The sequence below is a fragment of the Euprymna scolopes genome, chromosome 20 (assembly GCF_053919585.1).
Source record: "Euprymna scolopes isolate OS-2025 chromosome 20, ASM5391958v1, whole genome shotgun sequence".
Taxonomy (NCBI): domain Eukaryota; kingdom Metazoa; phylum Mollusca; class Cephalopoda; order Sepiida; family Sepiolidae; genus Euprymna; species Euprymna scolopes.
The window spans coordinates 32,049,246-32,068,107 of record NC_136501.1 but is presented as its reverse complement, the minus strand read 5'-3'; the positions used below and the strand labels follow the sequence as shown (position 1 = coordinate 32,068,107).

The 18,862-nt window shown below is 32.4% G+C and overlaps 1 protein-coding gene across 4 annotated transcripts in view; it reads left to right on the top strand.

Annotated features, from left to right (window-relative positions):
- The window catches only part of LOC145241384 (uncharacterized), a 366,249-nt gene that overhangs the window by 281,995 nt on the left and 65,392 nt on the right, over positions 1 to 18,862 (top strand). For all 4 annotated transcript variants that reach the window (XM_080104301.1, XM_080104300.1, XM_080104303.1 and 1 more), the window contains one exon: positions 5,116 to 5,344. In XM_080104301.1, the coding sequence (XP_079960427.1) occupies positions 5,116 to 5,344 (229 nt within the window). The remainder of the gene's footprint in view (positions 1 to 5,115; positions 5,345 to 18,862) is intronic.

Genomic DNA, 18,862 nt, shown 5'->3' with positions numbered 1-18,862 from the left:
CATCTCAGAGACAATTTTATCAAAGAGGTAATTTATGAATATTAGGAATAATAACGGCCCAACACGGAATATTCAATACGTTTGATGATTGTAAAATGTCTCTCCAACATCCCTGCAAGAAAAACATAAAATTTTACTACTTTTTTAAAGAGATATACATTAAGTTGTTATTCTTGCAATAATAATAATAATAATAATAGAGAGGGGAGGTGTGATTATAACCTCCCTTTATCTTTACTTTAGAGTGAAATATTTTCTTTCGCTTTTTCTTTGCTTTCTTGCTACTTATCTCTATTACTCTCGGTTCACATCAATCTGTGCATAATCTTCAAGTTTTTAACAACAACATTACAATTTAAAAAAGAATGAGTTGCCTATGTTATTAGCCACCACCAACAACAGCGGCCAAGATGCAAGATATATACATACATATATATATATATACATACATATATATATATATACATATATATATATATATATATATATATATATATGCACTAATATTGCGCAATATATTTTTATCAGGTTATTGACATAATCTGGCTGTTAGGATTTCTGCGTTGTTTTTCTTTTTGTTTTAATAACTAAAAAAAATCCCCACAATACACGACCATTTTCAATGTATATTGTCTTTTTTTTAGATATCATCTTATAATTGAAACTTGTGAAAGAGCTGCATTTTCTGTCCTTAGCTCTATGTGAATAAATTAATATACAGTGATATGCAAGCGTACATGTAGAAATTTTTTTTTCGAAATACAAGAATTTAAAATTGGTCTTTGGAATCTTTTAGATGATCTTTTATAATTTGCATTATTCGGATTAAGGATTGTACCTTCATTCACCAGAAGATTGTCACTTAAAATTAATTATCAATAAGGCGCACCTGAAGAACATTATGGTTACATTGGCTGAAATGTAAGAATAACATAAGTAGTCCGAAATTGAAATAATACAACTATGTAAACGTTTTGGGGGGGGAGGGGGGTAAATTTTTCTCTTTCTGCAAGTCAGAAAATAAAAAATGAATATTATGTGACGTTTACATATGTAAATATATTTACATATTGTTAGGGTGAGCCAGCTAACCCAATGAAGATGTTGTGCTTAATGGATGCGATAATTGACAGAGTGTAGTTTCTGGCAGAAGTCTAGAACAGTAAAACCCCTGAATGCCAGAGCAGCTGGCATTTGTAGAGTGGCACCTACCCCTCCTGGCATGTTTAGCCAATCAGGCGCCTCAAAATAGAACAATCCACCATCCCTGACTAATTGTAGGCTGGTCCAATGGCAATTAGCATACCACTAATTGCTACTGAATAAATATGTTGAAATTAGTTAAATGGTCCATAATGGTGGAGAGGGAAGGTAAGCACATTCTTGATTCTACAATATATAGATATATATGTGTGTGTGTATATATATATCACTAGTTATTATACTCAGCCAGATGTATTTATTTCACACTCATAGTATTTTATTCATATCTTTATGTAGTATGTCTTATGCACGTTTGGTCAAATAGCGGAAATTCACTGAACAACTCATCAGAGACAGATATATGTTCCTCAGAAAAAAACAGTTGGAGAGTTTTCATACCTTGGAATAAAACAAATATGGTGAAATAAAGTGTTGATAAAGGAAATGGAGATTCTCTTCGACTGTTTTTTTTTTTTGTTTTTTTTTTCTTCTCGAGGAACACATGTCTCTGATGACTTGTTTGAATTTATGCTATTTAATGAAATATGTGTAAGACATAAATAAAATGCCATGCGCATGAAATAAATACATCTTCTGGTTTTGGAATATTAAATAGCGATATATATATATATATATATATATATATATATATATATATATATATATATGCTCTGAAAGTGAAACTTCATTTTTATTGAGCTTGATTAATTATGATAATTTGAAAATCTTACTGAATATATACTTTAAAATTATATTTAAAGAAATCTTAAGTAATATATATATTAAGGGGATTAGAACAACAGTCTGAAGAGCAGAGCATATTTTAATGTATTAGTAAATTCATTAATACAATTAAAATAAAAGAAAGCAGTGTTCGTTGTAATGTAGATATATAATAAGCTCGATAGGCATAGATATCCTAGAGCTATTTTAATATTGAGTAAAATGATTCATAATTTATAATTAAAATTAAAAATCGGTTTCATAAGGAAGAACAAACAAAATTAATAAATTGTACGATCGTTTTGGAAACAATGTTTTTATTGAGATAGACAATAAGTCTTGGACAATAAATTTATCGTTATTTAAGGTTTTACAAAGGAGTCACCACTCATCAAGGCCTGGAGGTCACTCGAGGATGAGGGTTAATGAGTGTACAGTAGTCAATGGGAAAATGTAGTAATCGTTAGTGGTGGGAATTGGGTAAAATGGATTACTTAAGGGGACGGCTCATCAAGTATTTATTTATGTTGGACTTGAAGACAACAACCATATTGTAGTCAGTAGGAAAATAGGAAAACGGAACAAGGCTTGGAGATGATAGGACATATATGAATTATTAATAAATATTTTTAGATTCATGTAATCATGTTTCGTGGTTTTCTTTTACACTCATTAGTATGGAATTATGTAACTATATCATCCATCGCACAATTCAAACCCTTGGATCCAAATATTATCAACTTCGGTTTTGTAACCATTTAGCTAGCGCACTGTTCATGCTCTGATGCATAAACACAAGTAATATGATTCTAAAGAAAGTTCTGATCTCCAAAGAGAGAGAACTTTGCAACATGGCTAATTCATGAATCATCAACTTATCTCTTGAAAGGGTTCAATCTTATAGAAGCTTAATATTACTATATGTGTGTATATATATATATATATATATATATAGAGAGAGAGAGAGAGAGAGGGAGAGAGTATTTATTTTTTGAATGTGAGATGATATATGATTATTTCTACAACCAAACAATGCCGCAACACACATAAAACGTGGAAGCTGCAAACCAGAAGTTCTAAACGTGAGTTTCAGAAGAAGAGAAGTTCTAAACTTGGATTCATCAGTAGAACATATCCAAACTTAAATACAGCTAGAAAATCAGACTCAGTTGTATTCAAGTTAAGTACCCTGACATATGAGCCACATACAAGAAAGTTGATTCTAGGACTTAAGTCTGCAAATTTCATGGTTTTTGTAAGCTGCAGTATTGTTTGGTTGTGGAAATAAATATATATAATATATGTTTAGAGCTTAAAATATGTATATACTGTTTTAACAAAAACCAAGACTTCAAAGAATGGGTTGATAGCAACAAAAAGTGTATTTCATTTAGTTACAATTGTTTCAAGACCATTTGGACACATTCAAACATTATGGTCGTTTGAAAATTTTCACAAGAACAGCCTTTCTTCAGACTTATTGAATAAAAAACACTTTAACAATAAAACATATATATATATACACACACACACAAACCATGGAATTTGCAAACTGGAAGTCCTAGAGTCGACTTTCTTGTATGTGTCTCAGATGTCTGTCTGAGAAATGGTCTCTATCAAACTACAGTCACTTTTTGATCCACATATTTGAAACTTGATATATAGGGGATTTAAACCTGAGGAACAAATTTGATTTGATTTTTAGTCTGTAAAAATGAGTTTTGATTCTAGCTAATAATGCCAAAGTCATATTATGAAAATAATTTTTTTTTAACTTTTGAAATCACTTCAATATAATCAAGCAATAGAATAACAAATATGAAAGCTGCATGAATTAAAATATTATATTTAAGCATGATTTATGACTGGGCCATGCCAGAGGGCCACTTCTATATATTGGGTACAATATAATAATATATAGAGAATTAGCTCTATAATAATGAGTATGAAATCTGCATAAATTAAGCTATATTTAAGCACAATGATTTTTATCCTCGGCCTCTCAAATCGAGATTTGACTATTCCTATAATGATTCGACCCCTGTTGATTTTACAGTGGGAGTTTAGTTTTGTGCAGTTCTAGGAGGGCTATCCTCTCAGGCTTTGCCTTCTCTCCGTGAGAAAGTGTTAGTTTATTGTTAATCGCCTGAGGCAGCCTTACCAGGGAATGCCAACGGGGCTGCCCAGGCACTTTTTGCAAGTCATAGTGTCCCTCCTCGGGGTGGGGAGCTGACTTCTCAATTCCACTTTTTTGCAGTCGGAGAGAACTAAGCAACCCTATTTAAGCATATTTTACAATCCGGCAACTCCAGGCGGCCTGCTAGTATATATATATATATATATATATATATATATATATATATATATATATATATATATAAGCGAGATAAGACACTGATAGAATTCAGATGAAAATCCTGATAGATATTACTTGAAGTAATACTTTCAAGGAGATCCTAGCCAAAAAGGAAAAGCTCAATATTTAAGAATAGAGCAATATATAAATTTAGTGGTTTAGTAAATTAATATAACCCCTTCTATATATTCCTTTATCAAGCAATAAATTTCTGAATCGAATATATGCCTCTATATGTTGTTATTTTAGAATTTAAAATTAAACCACTAAATATATATATATATATATATATATATATATATAGTTTATGTTTTTATCGTTCATTAAATTTGAATCTTTTTAATAGATCATAACATTCTCCCTCTCACTTGTTTATTCTTTGAAACAGTCTAGATATTGAAGGTCAACTGTAAAGTATGCAAAAAAATGCAATGAAATAATAAATTTTAAATTTGTAAATAGGTTATGATATTATCATTCTTTTCTTTTCTATCCCTCATCAAGGATTAATGACTAGCAGTTCGCGTATAATCCCCTAAAAAAAAAGCCCATGTTAAGTGTGACCTCCATCATATAAGTAAAAAACAAAATAGTGTAGGTGTGTGACTCTTCAATCTGCCATTCATTCACAATGCTGCAGGTAATTTCTTTTGTATCTCATGTCTTTTTCTCTGTTTTTGATTTTTTTTCTTCCCCTCCTCCCTATTGTTTTCTTGGGTCGTCTCGTTTATTACCAGAGCATCTTTGAAAAGAGATAAACTGCTCATTTTCGAGCTGAACTCTCTAGATGATCGTCCTCGCTAATGGCGTCTCTTCTCTCTCCTCCCTTTCAGCATAAAGTGTGTTTCCGTGATACCCTGAGCACCTTATATGACTACCCGTCGGAGGAAGTGATGTTGGAGGAGTACTTGGAGGAGCATCCTGAAGAGAGGCAATTGCTGCTGGACAGTCATGGCTTCGCAGAAGGGAATGCTGAATCCACAGATGACGGATCTGAATCCGACGATACCAGTCCTAACCTTAATGACGGAATGATAAATAACATGGCTCTCTCTTCATCGGGTATGGAAGACCTTTTCATTTTTCGGTTTTAAAAAAAATGACTATTTTCGTTTCAGATTTTTTTTAAATTCTTGTTTGTTACTTTTATGATCTCATTTTATTTTGTGTCTTGAAGGTTGATTTTATTTTATTTTTATGTAAAGATTTTATTTGGAAAAAAAATTAATCTAAACTGTTTTTAAATAAAAGATTCTTGTTTTTTTTTTCTTTTTTTTCTGTTGATTTAGCCATTTTTAATACAGATTCTCCAAACGACATGGGGTCCTGGATATGACCTTAAACTATATCTGATGGTGAAGCCCCAGCTTGCAGGCTTTGGGGAGTGTGGAGCCACCCTTTAATTACCATTGCTCCCAGGTCCACTCTGACCCAGACTGGTAGTACCTGTTAGGGTCCCAACTATGGGTTAAATAGAAACCGACTTAAAAAAAAAATATATATATATATATATATACTCTATTAAAAAATTGTTCTTCAAAATCACTGGATTCTGCATTAAATAACCTGAAAAGGGTTGATATGCCGTAAAACAAAAACAACCAACCAAACGACAAGGCTATAAATTTGTAAAACATTTAAATCCTTACTTTTTATATTCTTATTGATTAGTTTTTGCCTATAGTCGGAGGTAAGAAATTGGCTAAAAAAAATGACTCTGGAGTTATTAAAAACCAAAAATAAATTTTTTAAAATCCTACAAAACTGCTGACTCTAAGCTTCGACTTCCTACCTCTAAAATCAACTCCTAATTACTTTCTTTTTCATTTATTTAACCCACCCCTCCAATCTCTGCCTATAATAATTATAAAAATACATTTTTAAAGAAATCTCAATTTTTTTTTTTAATTCATTTTATTTTCATCATTTTCAGGTCCCTATTTACTTGCCTCCCTATGTGAGAAAAAATAGTCGCAAAGTCAGTTTTTAATGTAAGGAAACTCCAGTTCCCTAAAAGGGCGCACTTTTGTTTGGAATGGAGAAAATATGATGAATTGTGTTCTTTCTTCTGAGCAATTATACAATAAGCAGTGCTATTATATATTATAGATGTTAAAAAATTGTTTGGCGTCCCTATTTATAGGACTGTGGGACCTAATGGGCTAAGAAAGTTATTTCACCATTTTCAAAATGGTGGACACTTCTTGTTTACACTTACTGGTGCATTATGGTCAAATAGTTTTTCTTACACAAAAAATATTTTTACTTTTTTTTTTTACTTTTTTAACAAATTTTTTTAATGTTTGAAGGAATTATTTTTGTTCCAATCCAGAGTACCCTTTTCAGAATATCAAAATTGGTAATTTTATTTTAAAAAATCAAAAAAATCTACTAGTTAAGTTAAATCACCTTCTTTATTGGGTATTAGCTAGTACCAAATTAAATTTACCAATATCAGAAACTAAAAAGTTTTACATGAAAAACAAACTGCTTTAATACTGAAAGATATTTATATGGAAAAGAATATTTTTATACTAAAAATTCTGTCTTATTTCATTTTTTATCCAAATAATAAGTTGTTTTGAAATAGTAATATTTTTTAAAGATTCTCCTATCGTTAACCTTTATTTTTATTTATTTTTAAATATTATTAGGCATAACTTATAGTAATTTTTAACAGTAACATTTTTCTTTCTTTCAAGTTAGCGAAGAAATTCATTAATCTAACACAAATTTCCACCATCTTTAATAGTGTGATATTAAATTTGAGAACCTCTGCTTCTTATAAAATATATTCATTGAAAATTTTAAGTTTGGATAAATCTCTGAATTTTGGTGATTTAAAAAAAAAAAATATATATATATATATAAGCAGATCGATTAATCAAGAAAGAGTTTGTACCTGTCAAACCAACTCTTAAATAGAAGACTTAGATCCGATCTGTTGTTAAGGTCTCTGGAAAAATGGTTGGATCATTCTACTGCTCTAGAAAGTACCTGACTGCTGATGCAATCCTCTACATATATAAAATTCAGATATATCTCAAGATAGAGTACTACATCCACATCTTGAAAGATGCCACTCAGAGCATTCTTCGTTATCTAAACAGTTCAAAAGAAGTTAAACAGTGGGAGTGGGGGCGGGCTGACCTCTTCTGTTCTCCACAGCTCCTTTCTCATATAAAAGACGTTGCTAGTCTCTCTACTCTCTTTTTATTTACAAGATGCTCAATTTAGCTCCAGTTTCTGCTTTCTCCATGTAAGACATTCACAACAAGAACTCATTTTCTACAAAAAAAAATTCCTTTTCTTCCTTCGTGTATCTAATGTATTCAAATTTGGTCCATTCCATTATATATTCTCAATCTTCTCATAATATTATTCATCTTTCAACAATCATTTCACCTTATCAACCCTAATTCGTGAATAGCTCTTGGCCTTGATAAGTGGTGATTTATTAGTAAAAAAAAGAAAAAGAAAAAGGGTCTCTTCGTCACATAGATTCTATTCGTAATCGTGTTGCAGGGTTCCCAAAATATGCGAGTGTCCTAATTATTAAACAACCGTTCATTCGCTCTTTTTCTTTTTTTTTTTCTTTTTCCTTTTTTTTTTTTTTTTTTTTTTTTTTAGAGAAAAAAAACAAACTCTTCTTTACAAATGTTTTTCACATTGCTGACATTTTTAATCTACTGTTTGCTTTCATAATATAGTTATTTAATGTTTGTTTTTGTTTTTTTTTTTAATCTTTGCTTCTCCCTACCATGATGTAATGCAAAAGATGTCATTGTATAATGATTTATCATTCTGGTCCGTTATCATTTACAACAGCTTTTAGCTCGTACAAACTCTGTATGTTTTTAGATTTTAATGTCAAAAATACTCTTTATTACATGAAGTGTCTATTTTGAGACAAGTTTTTTGTCTCTATAGTAATATAATTATGAGATTTCACGTGTGTGTATGTGTGTTTGTGTGTTTCTTGTATCACTGTAATTTTGAGTATTATACATTAAATTATAGTTTGTTTGTTTGTGTGTGTGTGTGTTTTTTTTATTATTTACTATTAATCAATTTTTTATTCATTTAAAAAATTCCACATAACATAAAATTAAATTTTCAAATTCCGATCTAAAAAAAATAATTTAATTGCAAAATCAAGTCTATCAGAAGACTTTTTGGTTTCTTTGTAAACAAATCATCCATTTTTATTATTGGAAAAAAAAAAAAGAATGGATTACTTCATGATCCTTCAAAGTTTGAAAACAATTGATAACCTTTAAACTGTCGAATTAGCAAATTCTCCTGCCTTAAAAGAATTAAAATTTTGGAAGATCTTTACATCTGTTAAGGATTTGAACTGAATTACATCATGCGATCTCATTCAAAGTTTCTTTTTTTTTTTTTTTAATTATTTTTGTAATATGTACTTTCCTTATTTGATTGAACTATATAAATATTTGTACAACATCCCGCAGATGACTAAAGTTCCTCGAAAGCTTGAGAAATAAAAAGAAAATAAAGTTCAATCAAAAAAGGATATCAAGGTCGTTATTTACTTTCAATCTCAAAGAAAGAATTTTTTTTCTTTTTTTCTAAATTTTATATATTATTTTTCTAGGGTTAGGCTGATTAAGAAAATACCAAATTTGTAGGCCTTTGTTCTGTGTTTTTGAAAGTTCAACTGAATATACAAACACACAAACAACTTCCCTTTATTTTATTTATTTATTTTTTTTTACATGGGGGCCACCACTTATCAAGGCCCGCAGGCCACTCAGGGATAAGGGTTATTCCGTGTACAGTAATCAATGAGATAGTATTGTAGTAATCATTAGTATTGGAGATTTGATAGAGTGTCTTACTTAAGGGGGCGGTTTGTCAGGAATTTGTTTATGTTGGATTTGAAGACATCCAAGTTGTAGTCAGGTGGGAAACAGGCGAACGGAAGAGAGTTCCACAATGGTGCACTTCTGAGAAAGAAGCTCTGCTCATGGAATCTACGTTTGGATTTCGGCACAGATAAAGAGTGGGGAAAACTATTGACAGTAGTTTCAGCCAGACGGGTGTTTCTCGTGAAAGATTGGCGAGGATGGACGAGAGATTGGAGCTCAGACGAGCACTTGCCATGGAAATAACGATAAAACAAAGACAGGCTCGCAACGTCTCTTCTGTGGGAGAGAGGCTGCAGGGAAGAGAAAAGAGCATCCCCCACCAAACCACGAAGTCTATTTTGTACTCTGTCAAGGCAGGATAGGCTGTTTTTAGCAGCTCCTGCCCAGATGTGGCAGCAGTACTCCATCCTTGGACATACTTGGCTTTTATACAGATAGAGAATTGCATCAGTAGTGAGATATCTTTTGGAGCGGTAGAAGGATCCCACTATTTTCCCAGCAGCCCTGGCAACAGATTTGATGTACGAATTCCATTTCAGATCAGGAGTAAAGGTCAAACCCAGAAGCTTGTCAAAACATGGAGCCTCCCCAAGACGAGAGCCATCCATTTCAATTGATGCCAGATGGGGATCAGAGCGTTGATGATATAAAGATAGAAGCTTGATTTTGGATGCATTAAAAGTGATCAGCCACCTCTTCCCCCATTGTACCACGCGCTCAAGATCAGAGGAGAGAGAATTAGAGAGAACTTTGTCATTTACGGCCTTTGATGTGTTACCATAGATGGTCGTGTCATCAGAATAGATGTCAACGAATGATTTAAGTGTGTTTTTTGAGAGATCATTGATGTAGATTAGGAAGAGAGTTGGGCCCAGGATGGACCACTGAGGGACTCCAGCATTAATACTGTGAGCCTCTGATTTCTGCCCATCAACCACTATTCTTATGAATCTATCAGAGAGAAATGATTTAATGATTGAGAAAACATTTACAGTAATACCGTAGCTGGAAATCTTGTGAAGTAGGCACTTATGCCATACCTTATCGAAGGCCTTCGATATGTCAAGAGCAATTGCCCTGGAAAGGAAACCTTTGTCAAGAGATTCACTAATCCTATATGATATAACCGTTAGCACCTCTGCTGTAGATCATGCAGAGTGGAAACCATATTGCATGTCACTAAGAAGGTTGTTTCTGCTGAGGTGGTTGACTACTTCTTTATTTAATATGGATTCCAACAACTTATTCATGGCACACAGAAGACTTCTTGGTCTGTACTGAGAGGGAGATGACTTTTCACCTGAATTCCTAAATACAGGGCATATTGATGAGGTTTTCCAGGGTGTTGGAAAGCACTTCTCCTTAAGGCAATGCTTAAACAGTTTTGTATGGAGGCAAGTTCTGGTTGGAGCTTTTTCAGCACTATAATTGGAATGCCGTCAGGGCCAGTTGCTTTACTGGAATCAAGGTTCTTGATTAGCTTGGCGACCTCACGCACAGATATTTGTATGTTGCATAGCGTGTTGTCTGTTATAGGAGAAATACAGGGAGTTGATGGCCATTGTCGCATAGCGTAGAATTAGCTGCAAAGTTCTTGGCAAATAGTCTGGCCTTGTCTGATGCTGACGATATGACCTAAGGTCCATTGATGATAGTTGGGATAGAACGCATGCTTCTGTTCAAGATCCTGTTTGCTATTTGCCAGAACTGGTGGGGACCAAGCCGCTGCTCAGCTACTTTGGATTTAGCAGACTGAGCATATAGCTCTCTTGTGATTTTTTATTACTCTTTTACAGTGGTTGCTGGCAGTCCTGAAAGCAGCTTTAGTCTCAGTACATCTATTATGTTGGTAGCTATGGAAAAAGTGATTTCTGTGCGCGATGGCAGCAGCATATTCAGGGGAGAACCTAGGTTTTTGTTGTTTATCTCTCTCTCTCGAAATAAAATGAATGGGGTTGGCATACATCATGCATACAAAATAGTTTATTGTTTAAATATGAGTTAATCTTATTGCTATATAAAAAAAATTTTATTTAAAAAAAAAGATATATATAAAATAAAAATATATATATACATAATATTTCTAATAAAACTATATATAATATTTATAAAATTGACTTTCTCTGAAATTTTTGACAGAATGAGTATTCTAATATTAATTTTTTTTTTTTTTTTTTTAAATCTTATCTGATAGTAAAATGGTAAAATTTCTGAATTTCTACAGAAGTAAAATTGGATATTTTTGATACACATCTGGAGTCTGTGTGAAAAAGGAAAATGATAGTTTTGCTAATCAAAGAAGCTGTCATCTTACCAAACTGATTCAACAAATGGAATGAGATGATTTATTGAGTGAAGAAGATGAGCCAGCATTAGCACCACACTTTCCTGTTTGCAGATCACCCCTCCTTCCCAGTGTTTAAAAAAGATACTATTTTTATTTAAATGAAAGAAAAAGAACAATAAATCTCTCTCATGATGTAAGAGTAGTAGTAGACGAGTTCACTCCCCTGTTTGCTTTGTGAACTTTCTTTACACTGATTAGCAACGCTCTCTCCTCCATCCCATATTTCAATGGCTGTATCATTTTTTTCTAACTCTGCTGATGCTAAGCACCCTCTGGAGAGAGAGAAAAAAATAAATAAATAACAGCAAAAGATTGAAGCAACTCAAGGGGATTAAATGATGTTTTTGTCTTAATGTTAACCTCAATATGATCAGATATGTATTGATAATGTGTCATAGGCTGTTTGAGATTGTCTGCTTAAAACACAACTGATCAGTTGTTGACTGCTTATTTAAACATTAGCTGGAGCCATACAAATATGTAATCTATGTTTGGTGGAATTGGTGCAAATGTGGTAAATATGTTTTTGTCTTGTAATAAACCTAAAAACCTTATAATGAAATGTCAGATGCTGATGCTCTCACTGAATCTCTTTGTGGCTTTGGTGAAAGGCACTGATGAGGAGATGAATTACCATCAAAAAATAGGAAAATAGTGATAATTCCAAGGAGACTGTGAAATAATCGTATGCCAGACCATTGTTGACCGGAATTCTAAGAACACTAACAATAAATGTTGTAAGTCATGTATTTGTGTATCTCTATTCATTCTATACATACGTGTATATATATATATATATTTTTAATCGTTTTTAAATGTAAATAAATTTAATTAGTGTCCCCGTACGTTTGGCACATTTAATAAGTTCCCCATTAGAACTCTTTATTTTCGACACAATATTATTTTGTACACTATCGATTTTCTCCTGACGAGATGATAGCCGAAAGAGCTCTCGAGAAACTTCCGCCTATTACTTTTTTTAAAACTATATATAAATTCTGTACCTCTAAACATTTATTTAAATATATATAAGTGTCGTTCCAAAAGTAATGCATCCTATTTTTTAACTGAAAAAAAAAATGTTGAAGAACTACAAAGATGGGATTGATACTGTTAAAACAAGCGACTTTTGTGCTCCATAATTTATTTTTATACATAGTCACCACCATTCTCAGTGCACTTTTGCCAGCGATGGGATGGTGGCTGTGCATGGGTGTCTGGAGCTTGCTTTATCTCTCTGCCCCCACTCTGAAATAGACAAACCCATCTCCTAACTGTACTGACATTAGCTTTGTAAATTTTCAACCGGCGCCGATGAATCTTCCCATGATGGCTGAACAACAACCATTGAGCACCGTACTATATAACCTACCAGCCGAAACAAGAAAGACCGCTCGGCAAATAGAAAAGATAAAAACTCAGTTACACGACTGAGTTTGGTTTTTTTTACCAATTTTGCTGGTAATCTTTTCTATTTGCCGAGCGGTTTTTCTTGTTTCGACTGGTAAGTTATATAGTATGGCTCCCAATGGTTGTTGTTCAGCCATATTCTCTAGTTCTTTCCTCGGTACTTCCGATCATCCTCAGTTGTCGTTATGGATATATATATATATATATGTATATATATATGTATATATATATATATATATATATATATATATATATATATATATATATATATATATATATCCATCCACAGACATACTGTTTTGCTGTATCACAACTGTTCAATGCAGCCAGACAAGCATCTGCCTCAAATTGGGATCAAAACTCGATTGTCTAGATGACATTTGGCGCTTAATAACTCTTAGATGATTTGGTTGCTGCTAAGGTAGGTGAAACCACAATGATAAACATTGTCCAACCCCAGAAGCTCCATTTGTTTACACATTTATAAGGCAGTGGCAGGTAATTTCACTTACCAGTATGCTCAATCCATGAAAGGGTTTTACACACATTCAAACTCCATGGCATTTCATTATATGACATATCATGTATTTTTATCCTCGTATACAATTAGTAGGAAAACTAGTGCTACCAGATCAAGCCATCTGAAGATATTGACTTCTTGAGGCGAAATGCACCAAACATATTTCCTTTTGCAAAACTTATGTTCTGTAAAACCAAAAGCAAAAACAACAACCCACCTTTTCCCCATTTTCTATCTTCCCCATTTCCTGACTGGTTTCCTAACTAAAAATTTACCAAACATTAATACTGTGACCTTTTTCCTTTCACTTCACTCATATTCTGCAGTACAGGGAACAAAAATGATAAAATCCACTATAAAACAACTAAATCAAACCAAACACTACAAACTAGCAATTGAAGATTCAAAGAGCTTGAAGAATAAAACCCTTCTACAAAATAACTGGATCCAGCATGAATACTATTTCTAAAATAACTGGATTCAGCATTAAATAACCCAAAAAGGGTTGACATGCCGTAAAACAAAACAACCAAACCAAAACCCAACGTTGTATGGGATATAAAGAATGTGCTTAACCAATAACAAATACCATATCAATCTTTTTATTTATTTTTATTTTTTTTTACCTTTTATAATATACACTTTTTGGAGAGGAAATCAATAATGAACTCAACATTAATTGGGAGGGTATGCAACAAAAATGATGTTAATTGAAATAAATTTTGGGACATATATTATAGTCTATAACCCCTTAGAGACACATCCTGCAATTTCTTGAGAATCAAAGATTCAATAAGAAGCCCTGTACAATCTTACCCCTATCGCTGGACTTATTTTTAACAACTGTATCGTTTTGTTTTTCTTCTTTTCTTTTTTTTAATTTCTATAATTTTATAATTAAAAATCAAACAAAGTAAAATAAATTCCGTTTTTAATGCTGTTAAGTTTGAACAAAGATTTCTAGAATAATACTGTATCATCTTTGATTAAAGTGAAATATATTTATCCAACTAGCCTGTGTAATGTAGTTTCAGAATAAATATATATATATATATATATATATATATACACCTAGCCTCAAAAGGAAAAGGAAACAACAACAATTGCTCCTGACAATAATTAGATGCACCGATAGAAAGCGCTTAAGATAAAAATATGGCCGAACAACAACCTTTGAGCACCATTTTATATAATATGCCTGCCAAAATTAAAAAGACCGCTCGGCAAATCGAAAAGATATCCAGAAAGATTAGAAAAAGGAATAACCCTGTCGTGTTCAATCTGACATGTCTAAATAATGACTTGCTGCCAAAGTATTCAAATATGTATATCAGTGATTGGGCGAGTCCAATATTTTTCCTGTTTCTGATACAATTACAGATTCTGTACTAAATTTTTAAATTCCGATACAATTACCGATCCCGATTCTTATAAATCTCTAAATATTTCAGTTTAGAGTTGTTATTTTTTCCCCCAATTACTGTAAAAACACTTGACATTTTCTCAAACATAAATATGCACTTTTGTAGTATGGTCTATAGATATTAGTTTTACTGGTTGTTTAAAATCAATAAATATTTATTATTTTGTCATTACAACCAGCAGTGGGAGAATTTTTTTTAAACAAAATCAAATAAAAAAAAAAAAAATGACAATTAAAGGAATCGTTTTTGGCATTGGAAAAGAGGCACAAATTTTTCCGATTTTGATGCCTCAAAAAAGTTCCAATTTTTCCGATTCCTGATTCCGATTAACCGTCTTAACTCTAATATATATTTTCTTTAAAGATACCACATTAATAGGGATAGCCACACAAGTAGTTACTCATTTTCGGAAAAATTTTTCTTTTATTGGTAACCACATAGTGGTAACCACATTGCATACAATTGTTACAGTCCCTAGTGTTACCATGTTTATCAGATGATAATTTGCACAAACATAATTTGCATGATAATTTGCACATAAAAAAAAGACAATATTTTAAAAGTTTTCCAGCCTATGAGTAGGACCTTTCCAGTTATTACAGTTGGCATTCATTTTTTTTGGTCCCCCGACAAAAGGAAGGTGGACCTGTAAATTCACCCTTGATTGTTCATCCATTCATCTGTCCACACTATTCTAAATAAGTACATTTTTGAATTTTTGGAAATTTTGCACAAACATTAAGCATGATATGAGTAAAAAAGTAACAAAACAGATTTTCTGGGAAAACTCCAGTTGCCCCCCCCCCCTCGGGGTGCTTTTCAGGTTAAAATGGCTAAAATTGACACTTTTGTGCGTATTAAAATAAGATTGATGCCTTGGATTTGTATAAAACTTTCTGAAAAGTTGTAATTAACTGATTTCTATATAATTTTGTTTGTCTATACTTCACGATAACTCTTGGGTGTGCCCCAGGAGCTCTTTTAGGGCTAATAAAAACACTTCATTTTTGGGACTATTTTACCATATTTGTCCAAAGTTTTCTATTTAGCAGTTTTGCATGATGCTGAACTCAAATTTAAATATGTTAAGGCCTTGGGGACTTTTGGGGCTAAATGAGGAGGGGGTTGGGAGACAAATGATGGACTTAGTCGTTTCTTTTTTTGCATGGTGTAGAACTCAAATTTACACATGCTAAGGCCTAAAACCACAATTCGTTCATTTTCATCAGGATTTAACGTCCCCCTGGGGACTTTTGGAGCTAAATGGGGGGAGGGGTCAAATGCTGAACTTAGTCATTTTTTTATGCCTCGTTCATGGTGCATTCACGGGGGACCATGCATGCTTCACTTGTTTATTATCGAACTTGGTCACTAATCATTACTGAATTCAAGTGATTACGGCATTACAAGGTAAATATATTCAATCAAAAATGTAGATGAAGCTTGCTTAAAACTTTATATGTTGTTGATGAAAAAAAATGAATGCTGATTGTAATGACTGGGAAGGTCCTACTCCTGGGTTGGAAAACTTTTGGAATATTGTTTTTTTTTTTTTTTGTTTTTTTTTTTACTAATGCGCTGATGAAGCTCAAGTTTGTGCAAATGATAATTTGATGAACAATTATATTTTTATATATCAACATTGGGGACTGAAACAATTGTACACAATGTTGTAATCGATAAAAGAAAAAACTTTCTGCGTATCTATCCTTATTAACGTGGTATCTTTTAAAGAAAATATGGTACTTGTACAGTTTAATCAAGACATCAAAAAATGAAAATATCGAAAAAAAAAAAAAAATGGTTTTATTGTACATATCCGTTTTGGACTGAAGATCTCCGAAAAAAATTTCATTTAATTTGATCGAGTAGTTTTTATTTTGTTTTTTTTTTTTCACAGCAGAAAAACACATTTTTATGAGAGCATGTTGAAGTCAGCCATTATGGAAATTTTTAATGCGCCACGGGGAGATAACTCCATGTAAAGCGCCAACACTCCCTCCCCATCTTTATTACTAGCTATTCTTCCTAAAAATCGGACCTTTTGCTCAGTATCATAACAAATTATTATTATTTTTTTTTTTTTTTGCTGTAAAAAAAAACTACTTGATGAAATTAAGTGAATTTTTTTTTTTTTTTTTTTTTTTTGGAGAACTTTGTTCCATAACGAGTATGTACAATATAACCTTTTTTTCGATATTTTCATTTTTTAATGTCTTGATTGAACTGTACAAGTACCGAAAATATTTATTATAATAATAGTATTGCACAACTGAGCTATTTAAATGAGAACTTTGTTATTTATACATATGTAATCACTGCCCCATAGTTAAATTACATATTAGCTATATAGGGTTTGTATTACTGTACACATAGATTCGAAAAAGTTCTCAAAAAACAAATATATAACAAATAAATGATATCAAAGGCAAGATAAGTTACTTTTCTACTAAACTGGATATATTTTTTGTGTTTTTATTTAATGTAACATGCTTATTCAGCTCGAAAAACATGCAGTGTTTACCGATGTATTGGAAAATTCAAGATGGCGTCTGACTCTCTCTTTAACACGGTAAGTTTGGGAAAAAGTGTTATAAATAATAAATTAGACAAAATATTATTAAAACCCCACCGAATATATGTCAACTTATGTCACGGTAACATATATTGAGCGAATTTCTAACAGTATTTTGTCTAGTTTATTATTTATAACACCTTTTCCCGAATTTACCGTGTTAAAGAGAGAGTTGGGCGCCATTTTGAATTTTCCAATACATCGGTAAACACTGTATGCTTTTCGAGCTTAATAAACATGTTACATTGAATAGAAACATGAAAATTATATCCAGTTTGGTAGAAAAGTAACTTATCTTGCCTTTGATAACATTTATTTGTTATATATTTGTTTTTTGACAACTTTTTCGAATCTATGTGTACAGTAATACAAACCCTCTCTCTCTCTCTCTCTCTCTCATATATATATATATGTATATATATATATATATATATATATATATATATATATATATATATATAATGTGTGTGTGTTAGTTCCTGCTAGAAACAAGAAAGCTAAAAAAAAAAAAAACTAGAAAGAATCAGAATCAAAACATATAAACAGGAATTATCTACATTATTTATTATTATTTATGGCATACTCGCGTTGACACACCGGTTCCCGTCAGATCACCGAAGTTAAGCAACGTTGACCCTGGTTAGTACCAGATGGGTGACCATTTGGCAATTCTAGGCACTGTATGTGCTCTCTGCTTATCTCGGCATTTGTTTCCAGTCATCCTGTACATACACTTCACTTGCCACTAGTATTTAACAAATGTCGATTCAGGAGAGATGTGGTTGGAGATTGCACACCTTCTGCCACAAAAATTTCACATGCAGCCACCCCTTTGTGGGTATCCATAGTCTGTCAAAGACTGAAGAAGCCCCCTTATATTATTTAATAAAACACGCACACACGCACATATATATAGTCTGTTTATTATACAAAGATTATTACATACATGTTTCATGGGAATCCCAATTCAAGGCAAACACTTCACCAAACCAAAAAAGAATCAATGTTGAAATGGTTCATTTTTGGTTTGATGAAATGTTAGCCTTGTACATGCACATATGTAATAGATGTTTGTATAATAAACGGACTACATACCAACTTTTTTTTTTTTTTTTTACACGGTGGTCAGCACTTATCAAGGCCCGGAAGCCACTCGGGGATAAGGGTTAATTCCAAGTACAGTACGTTAGTGTGGAGATTTGATGAAGTGTTTACTTAAGGGGGCGGTTCATTAGGAATTGAAATAGGAAACGTTGGATTTGAAGACATCCAGGTTATAGTCAGGTGGGAAGCAGGCAGACGGAACAGAGTTCCACAGGCGTGCAGTTCTACGAAAGAAGCTTTGTTCATGGAATCCACATTTAGGCACAGATAAAGAGTGGGGAAAATTTTTCACAGTGGATTCAGCTAGA